The 21,809-nt window shown below is 50.1% G+C and overlaps 8 protein-coding genes across 8 annotated transcripts; 5 read left to right on the top strand and 3 right to left on the bottom strand.

The window, feature by feature from the left end:
* Positions 1-77: 77 nt before the first annotated feature.
* ANOM_007090 (uncharacterized protein) lies at positions 78-4,597 on the bottom strand (the record flags this gene model as incomplete). Its single annotated transcript, XM_015552346.1, has 8 exons — positions 78-253; positions 300-468; positions 519-829; positions 889-1,235; positions 1,289-1,436; positions 2,014-3,250; positions 3,303-3,433; positions 3,715-4,597. The coding sequence occupies 8 exons, from the start codon at positions 4,595-4,597 to the stop codon at positions 78-80; spliced, it is 3,402 nt and encodes a 1,133-aa protein (XP_015406045.1).
* A 1,665-nt stretch (positions 4,598-6,262) lies between these two features.
* ANOM_007089 (acetolactate synthase catalytic subunit) lies at positions 6,263-8,592 on the top strand (the record flags this gene model as incomplete). The annotated part of the gene is made up of 5 exons (XM_015552345.1): positions 6,263-6,429; positions 6,503-6,601; positions 6,665-6,732; positions 6,797-8,482; positions 8,540-8,592. The coding sequence occupies 5 exons, from the start codon at positions 6,263-6,265 to the stop codon at positions 8,590-8,592; spliced, it is 2,073 nt and encodes a 690-aa protein (XP_015406035.1).
* Positions 8,593-10,111: 1,519 nt separating this feature from the next.
* Positions 10,112-10,632, top strand: ANOM_007088 (uncharacterized protein; the record flags this gene model as incomplete). Its single annotated transcript, XM_015552344.1, has 2 exons — positions 10,112-10,155; positions 10,209-10,632. 2 exons carry the CDS (start codon positions 10,112-10,114, stop codon positions 10,630-10,632), a joined length of 468 nt encoding a protein of 155 aa, XP_015406034.1.
* Positions 10,633-12,520: 1,888 nt separating this feature from the next.
* On the top strand, positions 12,521-13,939 carry ANOM_007087 (RING finger domain protein; the record flags this gene model as incomplete). Its single annotated transcript, XM_015552343.1, has 1 exon — positions 12,521-13,939. One exon carries the CDS (start codon positions 12,521-12,523, stop codon positions 13,937-13,939), a length of 1,419 nt encoding a protein of 472 aa, XP_015406037.1.
* A 189-nt stretch (positions 13,940-14,128) lies between these two features.
* ANOM_007086 (HAD family hydrolase) lies at positions 14,129-14,827 on the bottom strand (the record flags this gene model as incomplete). Its single annotated transcript, XM_015552342.1, has 1 exon — positions 14,129-14,827. The coding sequence occupies one exon, from the start codon at positions 14,825-14,827 to the stop codon at positions 14,129-14,131; it is 699 nt and encodes a 232-aa protein (XP_015406036.1).
* Positions 14,828-15,913: 1,086 nt separating this feature from the next.
* On the top strand, positions 15,914-16,976 carry ANOM_007085 (pterin-4-alpha-carbinolamine dehydratase; the record flags this gene model as incomplete). The annotated part of the gene is made up of 3 exons (XM_015552341.1): positions 15,914-16,684; positions 16,741-16,803; positions 16,872-16,976. 3 exons carry the CDS (start codon positions 15,914-15,916, stop codon positions 16,974-16,976), a joined length of 939 nt encoding a protein of 312 aa, XP_015406039.1.
* A 49-nt stretch (positions 16,977-17,025) lies between these two features.
* Positions 17,026-18,482, bottom strand: ANOM_007084 (putative MFS monocarboxylate transporter (Mct); the record flags this gene model as incomplete). Its single annotated transcript, XM_015552340.1, has 4 exons — positions 17,026-17,473; positions 17,531-18,096; positions 18,156-18,280; positions 18,329-18,482. 4 exons carry the CDS (start codon positions 18,480-18,482, stop codon positions 17,026-17,028), a joined length of 1,293 nt encoding a protein of 430 aa, XP_015406038.1.
* A 1,305-nt stretch (positions 18,483-19,787) lies between these two features.
* Positions 19,788-21,128, top strand: ANOM_007083 (uncharacterized protein; the record flags this gene model as incomplete). Its single annotated transcript, XM_015552339.1, has 1 exon — positions 19,788-21,128. One exon carries the CDS (start codon positions 19,788-19,790, stop codon positions 21,126-21,128), a length of 1,341 nt encoding a protein of 446 aa, XP_015406041.1.
* Positions 21,129-21,809: the final 681 nt, after the last annotated feature.

Genomic DNA, 21,809 nt, shown 5'->3' with positions numbered 1-21,809 from the left:
CCTTGCCGCTAATACTAAAAGAGATATCGATAATCTTTAAAGGAAATCGCTATAAAGATACTATATAATAATACAAGTCATGGAAGCCATGGATGGGAAAGCAGGTCCTCCGCCGTGATCTGGTCCTCGGGCCTCCAGCGCAGCATTCTAGAAATAAGGTCTACAAACTCGGGCATTCCGTCGCCATCCTCAATTTCTTTAGCCATGGACACCAGGTCCTTTTTTCCAACAAGCTCGGGGAGTTTGAATTGTCCTATAAAACCAGTCAGCTGCGTCTAGTTAGGACACGGCTAGCATACCTTGAGCGTCAAAATACCGAGAAGTCTCTTTACCCCGGCCGAGAAGATCAGGTGGAGGGGGCCCCAGGAGAGAAATGATCTGACCCAGGTGGGCTGCGTCTGCAGAGCCTGAGCCGGGGAAGTCCGGTGGTGTGTCGAAGGGACCGCGGCCATAGAACAGGTCCCAAAGCTGATAGACTATTAGTGGTGATCTATGAATATGATAACGAGGTCATTTACCATAACTCCCAAGTTGCAAATGTCAGCACTGTAGCTCCAATCGCCCCCAAGACACACTTCCGGGGCCCGGTATCCCTCTGGCTGGATGGGGTGGCTGTTCGGGGGGCCGTCGCCGCGCACGGCAAGCCCAAAGTCAGTTATTACCGATCTACCCAGTTCGTTGGGTGTCAGTCCCCAGTAGTTTCGGGATAAGTATATATCCCGATCGTCTAGTTGTTTCCGTGGAGAGGGATTGTTCATCTCATCTTGTGCGACCGAGTCCAGAATAGACGGGTTGCGTAGGGCCAGTAAGATGTTATCGGACTTCAGATCTTGTTTGTCCATTAGCTGGGACCGATCCTAGGAGTGCGTCGGTTGAATGACTAGTTACCTGTGTGAATAACGTGGCATTCGGTGTGAAGGTACCGTAGTCCTTCTAATACAAGTTTAGACACCGGTTTCAAGACACCGAGAGGGATGGTGTTTCCTTCGAAACGACGCTTCAACATCCGTAGGGGTTCACAAAGCACATCGAAGACCATGCAAATATGAGTGCCGCCAGGGCTAGCGACACGAAACGAGTCTAACAAGGCGGCGACAAAGTTGCGGCCTGGATGCTGGGGATTTGCTTTGGTTGTATGCTCAGTAATGCGTACCTCCTTCTCCGCGGACTCTTGAGAGGCATAATTGCTTGCGTTGACCTTGATGGCCACATATCGAGGCGGAAGCCATCGCCACCTATGGCATAGTGAGACAAGGGTTGAATATATTATCAGACGATCTTCACATACTGGTGGAGATCGCGTGCTAGCCATACTGTCGAACTTGTTCCCCAGCCTATTTTAGCGGCAATTTGGTATCGGTTGTTGAGGATCTCATAAAGACGTACAGGATAAAAGTGCTGAGGCTTATAATGAGGTGTGTGCTCTTCAATCAGATCTGCTGCAGGGAGTAACTTGGCCGGAAATGGGGAGGGTTTGCAGGGAACAGACTGAATAATTCGTCTAAGGTACATGGTCACCAAGAGATGAGTAATTTACTTGCCGAAGTCAATATAGACAAGGCTTTAAAAAGTAGTGAAGACATAGTACGCTGCGGACGAATGAGGTTGGTGTCCCTTGGGACTCGGGGGTACGTGGACGTAAGGGTCTGGGTGAGTGGCATAAGGCTGGCAAATTGACGGCCAAAAAGAGTGTTGTCTCAAACGATATGATACCTATTCTATAACATAATTCAAGGTCGAACCCCATTCGGGTTGAATCTACCCTTGGTAGAACTCAGGCATCCGCAGTTCACCATGTGTCAGTCTCATCAAATCTAAATGCAAGTGTTGACTGTTAAATAATAAATACTAGTACTGCCAACTGACGGCGGATTGTACTGGAGCGAATCCGAGCGATACACGAGGGACTTCCAGCCCCTCTTCTGTTGGGCTGGAAAGACATGTTGCGCAGTAGATGAATTATATGATCTAAGAGTAACTTGAACAGTTCTAATAATTAAACAGTTCAAGTACCTCGCTTGGCTTGTCGGATTAGCAGCTCATTCAGCTGACTGTCATTCTTGTAATCATTCATGGCTTTCTTTTTCCAAGCTTCCCATTCCAAATCACCATCAGCGTTCAAGGCCCTTCGTAGACCTTGAAAAAGGCCGACGAAACCATCCCAATCAGCGAGATCGTATCCACAACAAAAGTTGAAAAGATGAATAATCCGTCCATTCCTTACTATCTCTGCAAGTTCGTGATGCCCTTTATCTTCCAGTAATTGCGCGAAATCATGTTCATCTGTACCAGGTTCATTCACTCCCCTATAAAAATCAGCAACAGGGAGCAGTAGAACCGGGGAGTTGAAGGCGACAGATTTAGAATCTGTATGTGCCCATTCCCAGTCGACAATTCCGGTGATATTGTAATCATCGTCAACAAGAATGTGGTCCCCTTTATCGTCTGCATGCTTTAAGTAGAAGCATCCGTCATCAAAGACATAACGGGAGAAGATGGTTGGAACAGAGTCCAGGAGAAACCGATGGATCAAAAAAGCGTCAATTGCTCGCGTAGCATAACACTCCCCCCTTATAATTAGATCGAGTGTCAATTGGATGCACGCGAGCAGGAAATCATTGGGAGAGGCAAAGGGCCCAATGGGTCGCATACGCGAGTGAAGATAGTCCGTCAATGACTCTCGTGCGAAAGGCCCGATATGGTTAGTTCCTGGTTGGTCCAACGAGCCCATCTGTTTGAAAGGATGCGTCTGTAGTTCAACATAAATGTCTGCTAACTGACTCATGACTCTTTTCCTCTGTTCACCGGACGCAAGAGACCAACGCAGAGACTTTCCAGTCATTTTCTCTAGTAGAATATATCCCACGCCAACCGAGCCTCCATCAAGATTGTAATCGAAAACCTTCGGAACAGGAACATTTGTTTTGCTCAGAAACTGAAGGGTGGCGACCTCGCTACACATAATGTATCTTTGCAAGTCCAATGGTGGAGATGTGGCATTGGATCTTCGAATACGTGCAAGCCAGGCAACTCCATCCTGGAACTGAATTTCGATATGATAATTCATTCCACCCATAACTGAAGACCGTGTCGACCGATCATATTGAAGATCCCTAGACAGGAAACAGTGTAAACCCTCTCGTAGGTGGCTAGCCCGTGAAAGAAGTGCATCGACGTTGATTTTGTTCAAAAGACTCGTGATTTCCTTTCGTTCCGCCTCCTGGGCAGCAGAATCATACAATTCCTCGTCCTTAAGAGGACTTTATTAGTGATCAGTTCTCTGATATGCTTATGTAGCTTACCTCCCATTTAGGACACTTATGGTAATCTTGGTCAAGATGGGTAGCGCAAAGATGGCGATCACAGATAATACACTCGCCGTATATACGTACGGAAGGTTGGTCGCAATTTGCGATATCGCAGCTCCACATTGCTGTGGAAGGCATCATCGCAGTTTCATATGAGATAAAATAAATGAAGAGGATTGTGAGTAGTATACGTTGTACAGCTACCTAGGTGGCGGGATTGTAGATAATCCGTGCCAAGAGATCGTTGACTATGGCGTTGGTTATGAAGCAATTAGTAGTGTTATAAACTACATAATAGGATGTTTAGACTCAGGATAACCGATCGTTTGTTTTGTTTTATTGGTCTTCTTTATAGTCAAAAAATTACATCCATTCCCTTCTAAACACATCACCGTACTTCACATACCTAGATCCCTGTCAATCAGTTGCATCATGGCCATCTCGGCGGGCCATACTTGAACACACTCCTGGAGTCGCCAGGACCAATCTTCACTCCAATCAAAAGTAAGGGGCCAAGATGCACAAAAGTATTCCCAGAAGTCAGGAAACCAACCGGAATTCTCCCAATCGACTAGTACGACATCAAATGATCGCCCACCTTGATCGTTTTGGCGACTTGTATTCTCCACGACCATGATGTTCTTCTGCTGAGCGTCTCCATGCGTCAATGTGGGCCGGTGACCTTGAAGGACGCGAGGGAGGTATTTTTCGTAAAAGCGAGCCTTGTAGTCTGGGTGTTTATTGCGTTCGACCAAGGCTCTATAGTTCCCGACAAGGCCCGCAACAAAGGCAGGTTCGCCGGAGAAAGGGCCCAGAAATTCCTGATCGCCATGTTGGCTATAGAATAGGTAGTGATATACAGCACCCCCGCCCAGGCCTCCGAAAAAGTCGGGCCATGGACACTCGACCTTTCGCATTGTGTCGAATACTACTTGGAGTTTTGCGACAATATCATCCTTCTCAGAGGGCTCCAAAGATGGCCAAATGGACTTCAGCTGTACCCCGGGAATGCGTTGCATGATCAAGAAAAGTTGTTTGGAATCATAGTACATGGCGTACAGTCGAGGGGCCGGAACTTCTGGGGCGTGTCGTTCAAGGTAAACCAAAGCCTGGCCTTCCGCGACGCTTATACAACCCCCATATTTTACAACAATATCGTGGTTCACCGCCACAATCTTGGAGGCCTGGGTCTCCCACAGAACATTGGTGCAAGCGCGGATTTCATCTGTTGTAGGTAGATTAGGCAGAGGCTGGAAGTTCTGAAAGGGGACAGCTACTGGTTTCCACATCGTGAACAGAGCCGGAGTCGACAGAGGTAATATCGAAATATGATTAAATTGCCTGAATGGAAGGGAAATGAGTGGGGAAGGAAGATCAGCTGCACAAGTTCAGAACGCTATCCACACTAGTACAAATAGTAACATATTACAATAGCTATGCACTATACACCTAGTGTATTAGTACAGTGTAGTAATTCAACCGCCTCTGTCTACTCCAGCCAATACTACTTATCTTTATAAGATATAGCTTACTTATTTTTACTATTTTATTTCTTATATTTTCTTAGGACCCTCAGTTGAGGGAATATAGTTAATAAGAGCCAATGTCAGGATAAAGTAGATGTATGACATCCAACCTGTTACAGTTGGTAGTTGAGTCCATCGACCAGCTATTTTTACCTGGAGTCCAATTTGATGAGGTATAAAACGTCTATTATTTAGGAAATTATTGAATATATAGATAATGAAATAATTCCACCACAAGCTCTTTAATCAACGAAAAGCCTGCTCAAGCTGACGACCAGTATTCTGGAGAAAATCGTTGCGGAGTATATACAAACGACGGGTCAGGCCAGGTACGTCACTTCACTTTACTCCATCGACGAACGGAAAGGGTGGGTTTTGTGGATATTATAAATAAATGTAACGTTATAAAATAGATCCCTTTCTTGGCAATTGGCCTGCTATTAGCCTATTCCAAAAACGATAATGAAAATTCGGATCTGGAGAGAAGAGAAATTGTAAGCTATATACAAAGAAAGCTTGAATCGTTTCTATGCAGACTGACATTGTAGACACTAAACATAGACTAGAAAGCTGTAGTACAACTGTACCGAGTAGTCTGGTTTCAAATTCCTGTGTGGCGATGTAGTAGTTCCTGCATATATATCTACTCTTCTTTTTGCCCTTTTCTTTTTAAAAAAAAGAAAAAAAAAATATTATTACTTGCGTTATTGGCTTGTCTATTCTGATCAGGTCCAAGGAGAAAGTGATCAAATATATGAATATCAAATTGAGTCATCGTTGGTCCATTAGGGTTATGGTTGTTGTTACCTCAGGGAATCTATTTCGGATGATTCACACGAACATGGTTGCATGTGCATCTCCGGAATCGGCCAGGCTTGTGAGTGGTAGGGAAATCTGCGACTGCTCATGCAAGACCTGCAATAAGAGAGATTTCTCGCAGGTTTGTCCCAAGTAACAAGTCAAGATCATGATTGCATCCGCCGTCATCATGAAATCAATGGTGGTCATTCTTGCTTATATGTTTGTTTTACCTTGAAGCTCTCTGAATTTCCCGTTTGCTTTCCCCAGATCCAACGTACGGAGTTAGGGCCCTACTCCGTGGCTAGTGCCATTTCGAGTGACCGAGGATCCTCTTTTTTTCCTCTTGCCTGAGGCCCCATATCACCAATCAGGTGACGGCAGACCTTCGAATGGGCGCCGATGATCGGAGCTAGCAGGCGAATTGAGCCAATCAAGGGGGCGGAATTATTCGAGACTGAATGGCGCTAACCAGGGATGGATTAGCCACACCAGACACTGAGTCTGAGTCTTCTTCCGCCTGGTCTTAAGGACCTCTTACTCACACCAGGTCCGTGGTCTCTTTCCCCCTTCCCATTTTCTAAACCCATTTATTTTTTCTGTTTGGCCTGGCAGTCATCCGCCGCAAAGATGATGCCTCTAAGACCATCCAAAAGCGCCATGCGCGCCATGCACTACCAGAGGTATATGACCTCTGGAAGAAGGTGTTTTACGTCTTCCTCGGTGGCCGCGGCCGTCTCGCCCCACCGCTTTTCTGCTCAGAAACGATCCCAGAGCACTGCTACAGCTACTACTACGTGAGTCTCTCGGTTTGCTCAGAGACCTCAGGAACCAATTGGGCCTTGTTAATCATAATGTGCACCGGTATAGAAAGTCTCGTCCCGCCCCAAGCCCCGCCTTCAACCTGGAACCTCCTCGCAGTGAAGTATCGCCGTTGCAGAACCGAAATGTGCCTGAATTGGATGATTCGTACGTGGACTCCGTGGAGCTCTTCTGGTTGAATCACACATAGTCTAACGCGCTTTGTCACAGTTTCGTGGGACTCAGCGGTGGAGAAATTTTCCATGAGATGATGCTCCGTCTGGGCGTCAAGCACGTCTGTGAGTCACCTCACGTTCTGGGCGACATGGACCATAGAGCATAAATAGACTGACCGATGCATAGTTGGCTACCCCGGTGGTGCCATTCTTCCCGTGTTCGATGCTATCTACAACTCCAAGCACTTCGACTTCATTCTCCCTCGCCATGAGCAGGGTGCTGGACACATGGCTGAAGGCTATGCCCGGGCTTCAGGAGAGCCTGGTGTTGTCCTCGTCACTTCTGGCCCCGGTGCCACTAATGTCATTACTCCCATGCAGGATGCCCTCTCGGACGGCACGCCCATGGTTGTTTTCTGCGGTCAGGTCCCGACCAGCGCGATTGGTACCGACTCTTTCCAGGAAGCCGACGTGATCGGTATCTCGAGAGCCTGCACGAAGTGGAACGTTATGGTGAAGTCTGTCGCCGAGCTTCCTCGCCGCATCCACGAGGCCTTTGAAATCGCAACCAGTGGTCGCCCTGGTCCCGTCCTGGTCGACCTTCCGAAAGATATCACCGCCGGTATCCTCCGCAAGCCTATCCCTATGAACAGCACCATTCCCTCTCTGCCGAGCGCGGCGAGCATTGCAGCCCGTGAGCTGAGCATGAAGCAGCTCGAAAGCACCATCGGCCGCGTTGCTCGTTTGGTCAATGTCGCCAAGAAGCCCGTTCTTTACGTCGGACAGGGTCTTCTCGCTAACCCCGAAGGCCCGAAGCTCTTGAAGGAATTGGCCGACAAGGCCTGCATTCCGGTCACCACGACTCTGCAGGGTCTGGGTGGCTTCGACGAGCTGGACCCCAAGGCACTGCATATGCTGGGAATGCACGGATCGGCCTACGCCAACATGGCTATGCAGGAGGCTGATTTGATCATTGCGGTTGGTGCCCGTTTCGATGACCGTGTCACCGGTAACATCACCAAGTTCGCCCCTCAGGCTAAGCTTGCTGCGTCCGAGAACCGTGGTGGTATTGTACACTTTGAGATCATGCCCAAGAACATCAACAAGGTCGTCCAGGCCAACGAGGCCGTCGAGGGTGACTGTGCGGAGAACATTAGCCATCTTCTTCCCCATGTCAACAAGGTGGAGGAGCGCCCCGAGTGGTTCGCCCAGATCAATGACTGGAAGGCTCGCTTCCCTTTCTCTCTGTACGAGAAGCAGGCCGCGGAAGGTCCCATCAAGCCTCAGACTTTGATTGAGAAGCTCAGTGACCTCACCGCCCACATGAAGGACCGTACCCTGATCTCCACCGGTGTCGGTCAACATCAGATGTGGGCTGCCCAGCACTTCCGTTGGCGCCATCCCCGTAGTATGATCACCTCCGGTGGTTTGGGTACTATGGGCTATGGTCTTCCCGCGGCTATTGGCGCCAAGGTTGCTTGCCCTGATGCCCTTGTCGTTGACATTGATGGAGATGCCTCCTTCAACATGACCCTCACCGAGCTTTCTACTGCTGCCCAGTTCAACATCGGCGTCAAGGTCCTCCTGCTGAACAACGAGGAGCAGGGTATGGTGACCCAATGGCAGAACCTCTTCTACGAGGATCGTTATTCGCATACCCACCAGAAGAACCCCGACTTTGTTCCTCTGGCTAAGTCCATGGGTGTTGCTGCTGATAAGCTGGTCAACCCTGCTGATATGGAGGAGAAGCTGAAGTGGCTGATTGAGAGCGACGGCCCTGCTCTGCTCGAGGTCATTACTGACCGTAAGGTGCCTGTGCTTCCCATGGTGCCCGCTGGCAGCGCCCTGCACGAGTTCCTTGTTTATGACGAAGGTATGTTTTCTTGAACCTCCCGAACTTTTGTGAAGTAGTACTAACTCTGCGTTTTAGCCAAGGAGCAGGAGAGGAAAGCCCTGATGAGGAAGCGGAAGGTCAATGTCTAAGTTGACATGAATGATGGAACGACGTGACCAACCGATCCTGTAATTGCAAAGTGCCCATTGACCTTTTCTTAATCTGTCGATATCCACGGCGTTTTCTGGCGGGTTCTAAAAACGCTAGCGGGTGCCTGTTGGCGCTCCCAGTAGCATCAGACGGCCGTACTCATTGGGAGGAAACTGCACGATAAATTCCGCAACTCCGAGGCCTTGCTGGAATCTTTCCGGTGAGATGTGGGCCGGGCTTCTTCTACCCTTGAACTCGAGTCCCTTTATTTTTTCTTTATTGGCATCTTGTTGATCCTTTTTATGATTCGCCAAAAAGTTTCTTCGGTTCCAGGCGGCTGTATATTGTATATAATCCTTATGTTTATCATGTTACCTATGTTGGAAACTTTAAGGGATAATAGGAAAGGATGTCATTTTGACCTGTTTTGTAATTGACCATGAATAAATTCGGTATCTTTGCCACACCCATTTCAATACATCAGCCATAGCGACACAATTGGATCCACTATAATGCGGTTGGAGTCGAACATACAAACAGTCGATGAGCCTTGGCCCCAACCAATGTATCAAAGATACAAGCCCACCTTTTCATACCCAGAAGCTTAGACCATAAAAGCATACGCTCATGACACACTCCTAGTTCCCTTATGGGATCTGAATTCCAGTCAACGGCTCAGTCCGCGCATACTAGAGCTATCCTGGTCATGTCGGTGTAAGGTATGCCGTGCTGTAAACGAAGGTTAATGGGACATGAACTATTTCAAGAGCATGAATAGTACGCCCTGGGCATTATAGTACTATATACATAAAGACATAAAATAAAGTATACTAAGTCGGGCCCTAAGTAGAAAGAAGTATGAATATTACCATCCTTGGACACACCAGGGTCGACTAAGCAAGGACAGCTAAAAGGATAAATAGGAGAAAGTATATTCTGACAACCCAAAATTGAACAACATAGATGTTGGGTTAGGAAAACTAAAAAGAAAAATCAAAGAAGAAAAACCACCGAGTGACTCTCGGAATATAGTCTATTAGGAAGAAGATGCTCAAGGGAGAAGAAGAAGTATTACTGATGCCTCCTCTGTAAGGATGGTACGGCCGATAAGGTTGCATTGGCGTGGATTAAGGTAGTGGGGCTTGAACCTTCTTTCTGGAGCTCGGCCGAGCTCGAAATCTTGGGACACTGCACTCCAAGGGAGAGGACTGGATTCTTCCAATTAGTCTCAGAATCACATCTGTAAGGTATTCTGCTGTTTGAATTCTAATACATTTGTCAAGGCTATTGTTAAGCCCAAGTCGGGTTGGCAATTCAACTCGAATGAAACATTTATGATCGCGGGCGGCCTGGGAGCGTTATATCCGAATGGTACGTTTCTAAAGGAGCTCGAACCTGATTCTGCTCTCACAGAGTGTCGTGAATCCTCCAATAGCTTATGCCACTGTAGACAGTCCCCAGTATGATGTTTGTGATGCAGAAACTTTGGTTGCAGGGTTGGATTATTACAAAGTCAATATGTCTCCTATCAAATGGCGATTCATGCGGCGATGGAGCTTAAAGTGAGTGAAATAGCTGTCTTGAATAGGAGCAAAATGCTGAGATAATTTCATAGGACTTCATTTTCGAGAGTACAACCCATCGACTGTCTTAAGTCATATGTGAACGGAATGTGGGACCTACACCATCACCTTCTCAGTGGGCTGGATTCCCTTGTCATTCTCTCATCTTTTGCCAGTGTGGCTAGCTCTCCGGGTCAGTCCAACTATACAACCGGAAACACCTTCCATGACGAGCTGGCCAAATACCGACTCAGGCAGAGAGAAAATGCAGTATCCCTGGACTTCAGTATGTTCCTACACGAGGAAGAAGCTGCTAAACGGTCGTCCCAGATCCGCTCCGTCCTAGATTTAGTGCAGCCAGGGGTTATTGCTTTACTGGAACACTACTGCGACAAGCGACATGTCTATCGGATAGACTCTCTTATCGCCGTGGAGATGCGAACTTTCCTGCTTGAGATAAGCTCTATTATTGATTGAGTACACACATAAAGCGTCTTTTGAAACGTTGCCCTCCAGGGTCTTTGTTGGTTGTCCCAACATGACGACCCCTGTTGACACTCTCGAAGGGCTTGCTAAACCGCTTTATTGTATGAGGAACTTATGATCAGCAAAGGAATTAGACTTTCGAATTACATGAGACAAAGATCGCTGTTGTTTTGAAGTGAAGCCAAGAATAAGCGAGGAAAATAGGGAAGTGTCAGATTTGAGTGTGTCTTACCAAAGGGAACCTCTTCCATGTGTCGAACATCATTCAAATTTGTCTCTTCCTTGAAGCCATGGCTCTAGCGTCGTGTCCCACTCCATCTTTCGATAGACCTTTTGGCGTGCACCTATGGCCGCACTTCAGCAACGCCTTCGAACTTGTCCCAGGGTACCCTGCCGATGAGTTCCAGTTTGTCGTGGGGATAACACCGATGTCAACGCTCAAGGAGACATAGATCTTTGTGGCTATTTATTATACCATTATCTTTGGAGGTCGTGAAGTGATGCGAGCCGAGCACCGTTTCAATTGAGGTTGCTGTTTCTAATTCACAACTTCTACCTCGCCGTTAATAGTTCTATCCTGCTCGCGCTTTACATCAAGGAGCTCATTCCTACCGTCTTCCGAAACGGCATTTTCTACGTCATATCTCATCGAGACGGCGGCTGGACGAACCGCCTAGTTGTTCTATACTACGTAGGTGAAACATCTAAGCCGATCGTGCGTAGCGCAGACGCTGAGACTTGGTTAGTTGACATATTTAACTAAATACCTCGAGCTTCTCGATACCATATTCTTGTTTCTTACGAAAATCCTTTGACATTCCTCCACTCTTACCACCATGGAGCGACTGCCATCCTGTTCCACCTTGTCACCTACAGCAAGGACGGCAAGCCTCCCAGCACCCGCCGAACCCTTCGACACATGTTCTAAGCAGAGGCAAACCCCAAGGTGACGGGCATCCAGACCGTCAATGCCTCGGTTCGAGCCCGAAAACTTCAGGTGTAAAATTAATTGGCACGGTAATGCCAGGGATTGTAACATAGTCAAGGCAACACTGATGGTCTTGAGCCAAGGGGGTCAGAAGATCTTGATGAATCCGGTATCAAGTCCAACATGTTTGAGGTATAACAGAACATAGGTTAGGATATTGCTGTAATGTGTAGCATAATACAAATATAGAAAGCATATCTTGGGTATGAGGTACCTGCAGATCTCTTCAAGTGATCATGTCAACATAGAAGCTTTGAAACCCGAGATTGAAAGGCTAGGGTATACACGCTGTTCAGAGATCTAAGAAGTTCTCACTGTACGCCAAAGTCAGACTTCTCATTGGTGGATGTAGGAACCAGACTCAGGGGTAACACTGTAGTCCCGGGTAACTCTCGCATGAGTCAGATAGACTTTGGCCTGAGCTCCTGCGTGTCACTATAAGAGTTTCACTATAACGTGCTGCAGGTCATACCAATGATTTCCTCATCCGATTGGGACGCAATGAGAGTTGAAAGTGAGGTGATGGGACTAGGCCGAGAAAGGATGGATCTGCCCGGGTCAACTGTTATTCCGCACTGCAGCGCCCCGCAAGGCCCCACGTGACGAGCGTTCGGCTGGCGGTTTTCGCCTCTGCAAAGCCGCGGCTGGCACCCGAAGCACTTAGCAGCTGGCTTAGTGGCAGTTCCATTCACGAAGAGCTGCCTGGTGACTGAAACCTCCCCCATCCTCTCGCCGCAAACTCTTTCCCCTATCTTCGCTCCATGACTCGATGATACTCAGGCGATACTCCATCACAGGATGTACAGTGGTGTTTTTTTACAGTAATACGATCAACGTTTCTCGTCATTTGACTCATCTTCCTGGGTGCGGCTTTGCTTAACCAACTAAACTATGGAGTCAATCTCCGGCTACTCGGCCTCCGCAGGCAGACCGCGATCGTCCGATAACGCTTCCACCAGGGACGAAAGAACAACGAGTCCCGAAACATCTACCTCAGCAACGGAATCGATGGAGGACAATGAGACGGTCTTTCTCAATAAGCCGTCATTGAGTGAAGGCAACGTCTCCGGTGCATCTCCGATTCAGAGTTCCAACCCCGTCGATACATCGAATGACGAACCACGTAAATGTTGGATTTGCTACACGGACGAGACCGAGGACTCTCCCCTCAATACAGAATGGCGCTCTCCCTGTCCATGTGCCTTGACGGCGCACGAAGCCTGCCTACTGGATTGGCTTGCCGACTTAGAAAACCCCCGATCCCGAAAGCGAAACGGCCGTAACGCCAAGATGATGTGCCCCCAGTGTAAATCCGAGATTGTCGTCTCGCGCCCACGCAGCTATATCGTTGACACAGTGCGGATGTTGGAACGGGTTGCTGGTCGGCTGGTTCTTCCGGGGATGGTGTTCACCCTTGCGGGTACTGTCTGGGCTGGATGCTGTGCACACGGCGTATATTCTATGTATTTTGTTTTCGGTCCGGAAGATGCCCGGCAAATTCTGGAAGAAAGCGCGGATGGATCATGGAACTCCGGTCTCAATCTGGGGCTGCCACTCATCCCACTGGTGTTGATCTTCTCGCGGACTCGGTATGCGGAAGGGCTGCTCCCAGCTATCCCAGTACTGTTCTTCGCCACACATAATCCCGGTCATGATCCCGATTTCGATCTGTGGCCACCTAGCGCCGCGATGACGTTTGCGGCTCTGCCATATGTCAAAAGTTTCTATAGCACCATTTATGAAAGGATATTTGGCAAGTTGGAAAGGCGGTGGATCGCGGAAGTGCAGCCTCGGCAATCGGATGTCAACGAGTTCGACGACAATGCGCCTCCCGAACACCCGGAAGCCGACCCGCCTCGGGATGATGGCAATGGCCATATCCTCATGGAAATTGATCTGGAATTACAAGTAGGAATGGGCGACAACAATGGGGCTGGTGATCAAGGCCAGGGCGCGGATCAGAATGGCCAGATGGGACTAGGCCGACGAGACGACCTGATCCATGAAACGAGCAACCTCGCTGATATCATCCTCGGGGCTCTCGCATTTCCAGCCATATCCGCTTCGATGGGCGGGCTACTCAAGTACGTCCTCCCGAAAGCATGGACCGCGGCGCCGTCTGCGCTGGAACGCAGCCGACCGGGGCTTCTACAGACGCGATGGGGCCGAAGTGTGGTTGGCGGCTGCGCCTTTGTGCTGCTGAAAGATGCCTTGGTTCTGTACTGCCGATGGAAGCTGGCGCAAACCCACCGGCGACGGAAGGTGCTGAACTACGATAAAGCCAAGAAGCAAGTGGTGGGGAAACGGTGAAAGCCAGGTCCGTCTTTCGGTAGCAGCGCTACTCTTATGATACTCAATGTGACGAAGCATGGCGCGGGCGTTTTGCATGGGATTTGGATGAATACCGGACGATACACTCTTTATCTGCATATTGGCTTTCTTGCCTCCATTCTCATGATGTTCTATACAAAATGCCACAGACATTCAAGAAACCCCAAATCAACCCTTGATAATGCCCACCACCTCCCCCAGAGAATCCACCACATAATCGGGCCCTAACCCTTCACAAGCTGTCCTATCCCCATACCCATAGCGACACCAACACACCTTGCCCCCGATATTCCTCGCAAACTGAATGTCGGCCATCGTATCCCCCACCACCAACACGCCGTCCGCCGCCACCTTTACGCCAAACTTCTCCTCCAAGATCGGCACCAGCACATCCACAAAACTAGCGGGATCCGGCTTCCGCTGCGCCCCGGGCGTCTTGTCCCCGATGATCAGGTCCTCGGGCACATACCCGGCCAGGCCGTTCCTCTCCAGCGCCGTCTTCACGGCCGCCACGCCCTTGTTACTGACGATGGCGATGGGCACGGTGTGGGCCTGGAGCTCTGTTAAGAGGGCGTGGGCGCCGGGGAAGGCTTTGATGAGGAGCTGGCCGTGGGTTGCGTAGAGGGCGCGGTATTTCTCGATCCAGGCGGTTTCGTGGAGGGCGAAGGTGGCGGGGTCCGGGTGCAGGGCGCGGAAGGTGTCGGAGAGGCCGGCGCCGCTGGCAATTAGGCGGTGGACTTCGGGTTGCGGGGGCGCGTGGGCGGGGAGGAGCGCCTCGAAGGTCAGTTTAATGGTTTGCGAGATAGATTCATGGGTGTCGAAGAGCGTGCCGTCGAAGTCGAAGATGGCCAGGGTGGTGGGGGGCATTTTCGTTAAATAATTGAAGTGAGAATTTGGTAGTAACTTGTATAGAGGTGGTTTGAGGGTTGGTTGTTCTTTAATCTAGTTCTAATTTATTGATCTCAGTCGATCTTTCTAGGGTTTGGTGGGCCTCGGGAGGGGCCGTGGAGATAACACGGGAAACTGGGAACTCAGTGACGTGTCTTGCATAGGCATCTATCGGGCGTCGTATTGAGTTGACTAGTGCTGACTTGTCTCGGAATGTTTCTCAAGTTTTGTTAATAGGCTCTTGTCATTTAGTCGATTTCCTTGGCCGTGTATATGTGTATGTGTACGGAGTACAGATATTATCACTACATACTAAACCCACTATACTCCCTGAACTGGGAAGGGTAGGGCTGATCGACCTCATCTAGACCAGCAACCAGCAAGGGGGTTAATCCCCACTGTACTCCGTATTACTTCTGGGTTACTCGCAGTGACCATGGGAAGGTCATACCCCGTAAATTGTCTCGTAGCGGAATTAATATTTCACTCGGCTTCGGAAAGAGTGCAGGACTTACGTGTTGAAGTCCCGAGTTCTGACCTTAGATCCCAAGACAGTCTACAACCGAGTATATTAATTTGATTATGAACTGCGTAGTTCCTGAGAAATCTTGATTAAATTTAGACGGGAAATATCTATACCTATATCTTTGCTATGAAGCTAGATTGCTATGTATTAGTGTGATTCTTCGCAATCTAAATCAGAATCTCATCCATGAACCCAGTAGGTTTAGTTAGGGCTTGACGGGGTCCCTGACGAGTGCTGCCACTTTAAGGATTTTATGCTACATACTTAATTCAACGCTAGGAAGAGTCGCATACTGCCACTTAATTAGTGGCCATTTCCCGTAAACCATTAATTAGATTAGTTCACTCCGAACTATAAGTCAGTAAGATAAACACAACACCATGTGATCCAGAATGCAACTACAACAATACGATCCAATATAAATACCCCAACTACATACAACATTACTTCACCAACTAGCCCCCCCCCCAAACAATAAATAAACACAAAAAACAAACTCTTCCATCCTATCATATTCATACAGAAAAAGACAGTAGAAAATGCCCCAACCCAAACCCCCGATCATCACCCTCGACCCACCCCCCTCCACGCTCATGCAAACCTTCCTCTCCCCCACCGCAACCCCCCAAGCAATGCAAACCACCATCCACGGGCTCACCGCCGCCCTCATCAACACCGCCAAAGCCCACGACCCAGCCCTCACCAACCCAACCATGGTGCCCATCCTGCGCGGCGCCCTCCCCATGTTCGTCGCCGCCGCACCCCTCTTCACCAACACAACCTGCATACTCGCCCGCTGCAGCAAGAAAAAGGGCACTCAGGACGTCATCGTCGAATGGCCCGGTCGTCGGCCCTTCCCACCAGCCGCAGACGAGGGTAAGCTGGTCGTGCTGGACACGCTGGTCGCGACGGGGGACACAGTCGTGGCGCTGTGCGAGGAGCTGTGGGCGATGAGCAGCGGGCGCGCGGAGAGGTCGGTGGCCGTGTTGTGCTGCTATGCGGCGCCCGAGGCGCTGGAGAGGGTGGCCGCGTGTCCGGTCGTGGAGTATGTGGTTGTTGCGGCGCGGGCGGAGCGTTGTGATGAGGCTGGGTATTTGGTGCCCTATACGCATGGCGATATCGGGGATAAGATCTACGGGGCCGCGTGGAAGGGAGCTGAGCTGCCGGTCGTGGCGGAGGGGGAGGATGTGGAGCGTGTTGTGGAGGGCGTGGAGCGCTTGCTGGTGCGGAATGGCGGGCTGTGGACCTTGACGCATGATGGCTTGGGCGTGGAGCGCGAGATTCTGTTCCCTTCGTTTAAGAAGGCGTGGGTGCGTTCTATCTTCCCGTGTGTGGTGGTATGTCCTTTTTGCTAACGGTGATGAAGGCGTTCATGCAGCGGGTTGCGGAGGCGGCGGCGATGTTTCGGCATCATCCGGAGTGGACGAATGTATGTTGTTGTCTCTGGGCTGCTACTTATTTGATACGGTTGGTGAGATGTGTTGCTGACGTTTACAGGTCTACAACAAGGTCTCCATCCGCTGGACCACGCACCAACCCAAAGGGCTGACCAAGTTAGATGTGCTGCTGGCGCAGCTCTGCGACAGTTACTGTGAACCGTAGTTTACGCATGTTGATAATAAAGTCTATACCTATGTACATACATAGCGGTCTATACTTTCTTCGCAATAGAAGCCCCAGCCAGGACGACTCTCGCCGCCACAAAGAAGAACACACTGCCCACCATCATGGCGCCCGCGAACACCTGTAGCCCCCAGTAGGTCCCGTGCTGTCGACTCAGGATCGCCCCTGCGATCGGGCTCCCCGTGAGCGAAGCGATGCTGATACAGGTGAACAACACGCCCTGGCGCACCCCGGTCTTGGTCACGTCGGGCGAGATCTGGCTCAGTAGGGCAGGGACCATGCCGACGAACGCGCCCGAGGCGAATCCATACAGCAGGCTGAAGACGATGTAGATGGCCGCGCTGCCGGGGGAGAGAAGCGTACCGGGGAGCCAGAGGACTAGCAGAACCACGGCGGATAGAGTGCACATGGCGATCATGACGTTGAATCGGCCCAGTTTGTCCCCGAGGTAGCCGGGTAGGATCCGGCCAGGAAGGCTATGCAGGTTAGTCGGGCTTGCTTGTGGGAGTAATCGAGTGTTTATGGTACTTTACCTTGCTGCGTTGAGGATGGTCAGCAAGTACCCAGCCAAGTCACGGTTGACCCCATCCTCCTGCGCCTCCACGATCACGTAGTTGATCGGTACAAACATGGCGAAAAACCCACAGCAGGAAGCCAGCATGAGGAGAATAAATGGGAGCTCTGAAAAAGGCCCGATGTAGTCCGTCAGCTTGACCGGTCGTGGGACGGGCGCGATTCGCGACCGAACGGTCAGGTTGGCAATGATCAGCATGGCCAGGACCATGAAGCCCGAGATACGCAGCGACCAGCCGAATCCGATGCGCGGCAGCAGTCGCGACAGCATCGTGGGGAACACGACCCCGCCGAGGGAGGAGCCGCTGGACACAATGCCAAAGGCCAGGGCGCGCCGCTTATCGAACCAGGTCGCGGTGCAGGAGAGTGCCGGGTAGAAGACGAAGCTGGCGCCCAGCGGGCTGCAGATGCCCTGGGCGAGAATGAACTGGTAATACTCGTGCGAGATGGAGGTCATCATGAGACCGAAGACGTGCAGAAACGTCCCAATGAGAAGGAGCCATTTGGGGCCGTAATTATCGAAAACCTGAAGAATCGATGAACGCTGGCCAGGCAAGTAGAATTAGGGCTTATGGAGGGTCATACTCTTCCAATCACCAGTCCCGCTGCAAAGAGAATAAACGGTTCCAGAGACAAGATCCACGAGATGCTGGACGCCGAGTACGTCCGCAATTGATGGGCTTGATAATAATCTTGGAAGATTCCAATGGCTGGCACTTGTCAGAGTTGAAGTCACCACTAGATAGAACCATTCGTACCGTTCACCCAGCCAAAACCACAAAACAGACAGCACCATGCCCCGGCCACGACTGTCCAGGCGCGGAGACCGTGATCCACATGCCTCGCTGCATCCTCCGAAGTTTCAGTAGCAGCCACCGTGCCTTTCAGCTCCGCAGTCGGATTGGTCGCCATGGTGGATACTTGATTGGTCTTCGAGCAGTTGTCCTGCGATTTGAAGGACACGCCAGCAGAAAAGAAACGGATTTCGAAGTTTGAGTTTCTGTATGCAGTCACACATTTTCACCACCGCGGCTGAACGGTATGTGAGCCTCGTGTGCGGAAGCAAGGGCGTAAAAATTTTTCTTCCTTGATTTCTTCCCTTCATGGCGTCCCCTACCGCACGAGCCAGCCAGTCGGAGTTTAGGTTAATTGGGAGCCCCCAGGAATCAAGCCTTAATACAAGAGTGCTATAGGGGGATCATTGATTATCCCCGGCCAGAGTTACATCGCGTGGGTCCAGTCAGACTTAAGGGAGCACAACGGATACGAGGTGTGCTTTAGCTTAACTGCACATCGAACATACATCCCCGAGGGTCGAAAACTAATGAGATGCACACGACTGCATACCGAAATTAGACATTGCTCTCTCCTTCCTGATCCTGTCTCGAATATTACCTAAATGGCGTTGAGGCAGCTGGATTTCCGTGGATATCAATGTAAGGGTCGTGCACCTCGGATTACGCCGAGAAGGCCCCACAGCCAATCGGGTGGAGCTGCAGATCGTAGAGTAGAGATCAGCCCTAGTTCCATCCTCTTGTCGACTCATATCATCCTGGGAGTAGGAAGAGAGTCCAGAAAAGTCGAAGAGAGACTGAAACCTGCATTACTGAAATGATAAAAGCAATATCTAAAAAACTTACTCAAGTGCAAGAAGGAATGATTAGACTACACTACCCATAATGTCCCAGTATTGACCATACAGTAGATCTCTGCAAGGAGGCGGAAGGAAGTCCCATTTGCACGAATTCTACGACAATATCATACTAAAAATATCTCATAGATCACTGCAAGGTCTGGGGAAGACCGGGGTACATTTGATCTAACGGCCTGGAACATTATTGCCCATACACTCCGCATCGCTCTACAGAGATGATCGCTTGTATATTCTCATTAGGGCTAGACTCGGACCTGCAGCTGACGGTGTCTCACCAGCGAGATCATAAGATCATATCAATAACATACTTCCTCGGCCATGCAAGAGATCCAGGCGTGACACGCTACTGCAAAGTCGGCAAAACCATGCGTCTGAATTGCGGAGGAGATGACGAACCCTGAAATTCCGTGACCCGATTGGAAACTGTGGCGCATATCGATGATTAAGAAAATACTGTAAGCAGTATGGAGTAGAGGGTGCTGTACGAACTTTCTTATAAAAGGCAGTCGTTAAATACGTCGACCATGGTAGTGCTGTGGAACTGGTCTCTGAAAGTCGATAAAATGGAGTCACTTCTCACTGCCGTCCAGACCCTCGTCCGTGAGACACTCAAGGTCCCACGCCTTAAACCAACTCGCTCCGATCGCAAACAACCGCCGAATAAACAGCCACATGCAACCTCCATTTCCTCAGAGATACACCTGTCCCCCTTCGAAGAGCTTCCTCCTGCCTATGAGCCTTCAACGTGGTGGCTAGACGGCCACTGTCCTGCACACCCTCACTTCGACAACGCTGATAGAATCCGGCTCCGGACGACGGAAGTCAAGCGTCCCCTACTTCAGTACATCTTAGAAGGATGTCGAATCCTTCTGGAACGAGCGGACAACAAGCCACTTCTGCTCCCATTCGACCAACACAAGACGCTCTGGAGCGCAGCCATCTCCGTCCATAAGTTTGGCGTCTTATATCTCGCCACTCGCTCAGAATGTCGTGGAGAGTTCCTACCAGCCGTGGAATCCAACCTAGACCACTTCAATGAGATCGTCGCCTTCCTCTCTCACGACAACAATGCCATCCGTGCCATCAACTACGGCGTCCACCGCCTGGTCAACAGCAACACTCTCACAGTGGACCACCAAACAAAACTCGTTCCCCCAAATGCCATATCATCCATTGGCCCAGGCCACATTGCCGTTCGAGAAAAAGATTTCGACGGCGATAGTACCGACATGCTGGACAATTCGTCCGCGATCTGGGACCTCCACGACTTCGCCCACCTGACTGCTGCGTCTGTGTGTCCCGGGCTATACGGCTCCAAATACTTCACGCATCTGATCAAACTTCCATCGAAGCTGACGGCTCTGATACGTAGCCCGAAAATGAAGACGGCAGACCCTACGCCCCGTTGTTCGGATGGAGTTGTCTTCAGCGAACTGCTCACGGTCCTGTTCACGTCTGAGATTGAGGCGGTCCAACGAGCGGAGAAAACACATACCTATGCCTCTCTCGCTGATACTCTGGCCGAGGACGTGGCTGATTACCTGATGGGGAAATGCAAGCTTCAACATCTGACGACGGGTGCCATGCTACAGGCGAAGAAGCCCATCAGCGCGGTTCAACTGGCGACCTTGGTCCAGAACAAGGCGTATGAGCTGACCGCCAGCGAGATCGAACAGCGGGTGATGACCAGGGGTGGTCCTGCTGGGGACTCCAGGGACGAGCTGGATGGCTGCAGCCCGTTCGAGAGAATCAAGTTCCTGGCCCACTGTCGAAGATGGCTGTACTTCGAAGTGAGGAATACAATCAAGCATCGGGCCCATAAATTGGCGTACAAGAAGGTAGCCGAGCGTATGCTTGCAGAGGGTGATGACGCTCCATCACCAAAAATGATCGTGTTCTGTTAGAACAGGTACTAGACCATTTTCGCTATGAGGGTTGGGAAAGCAACGCCGTTGTGAACCTTTGGCAGGCAATCATTGATATAAATCCGGAGGGTCAATCTGCTACGCTGTAAATCTGAGCGAACCATGGAGACTTCCTAGAATGCAATTAGCGATACTATCCATACTGCTATCTGGTATATAGAGGTGGAGAACTTCTTCATATGGGAAACAGTCTCAACCGAAAAAGAGTAACCAGGAAATCTACCATCGCAAGTAAGTAGTAGGGGTCGCGTCAGAGTTAGTGATAACTCTTCCCGATGAAGAGCTGAGATCAAGGATTCTACACGGATAATAGTAATTTGTCCACCGTAAATAAAAAACAGCTTCTACAGGCGCTATCAGGTGAGTGAGTGGTGGTGCACCGAAAGAGAAAAAGAAATGCGACACCAGTGAGATTCGAACTCACGCCCCCGAAGGGAATGCCTAGGCTAATCCATGTCATGGGTATAGCAGGGCACCGCGTTAACCACTCCGCCATAGTGCCTTACTCGTCGGAACTCGAAAAAATATTGTGCATTATTAGGGGCTCAGCATTTTTTACTACCTAATCTACTATCCATGCAAGTATGGGTTCTCTGTATGAATTGCCAAACACTCTTCGGATATGGACTAACAATATTGATGACACCCTGGTTGTGCAAG

Source organism: Aspergillus nomiae (genome assembly GCF_001204775.2).
Source record: "Aspergillus nomiae NRRL 13137 chromosome Unknown contig00172, whole genome shotgun sequence".
NCBI classification, from domain to species: Eukaryota; Fungi; Ascomycota; class Eurotiomycetes; order Eurotiales; family Aspergillaceae; genus Aspergillus; species Aspergillus nomiae.
The sequence above is the reverse complement of the archived record's forward strand: the minus strand, read 5'-3'. Positions and strand labels throughout refer to the sequence as shown.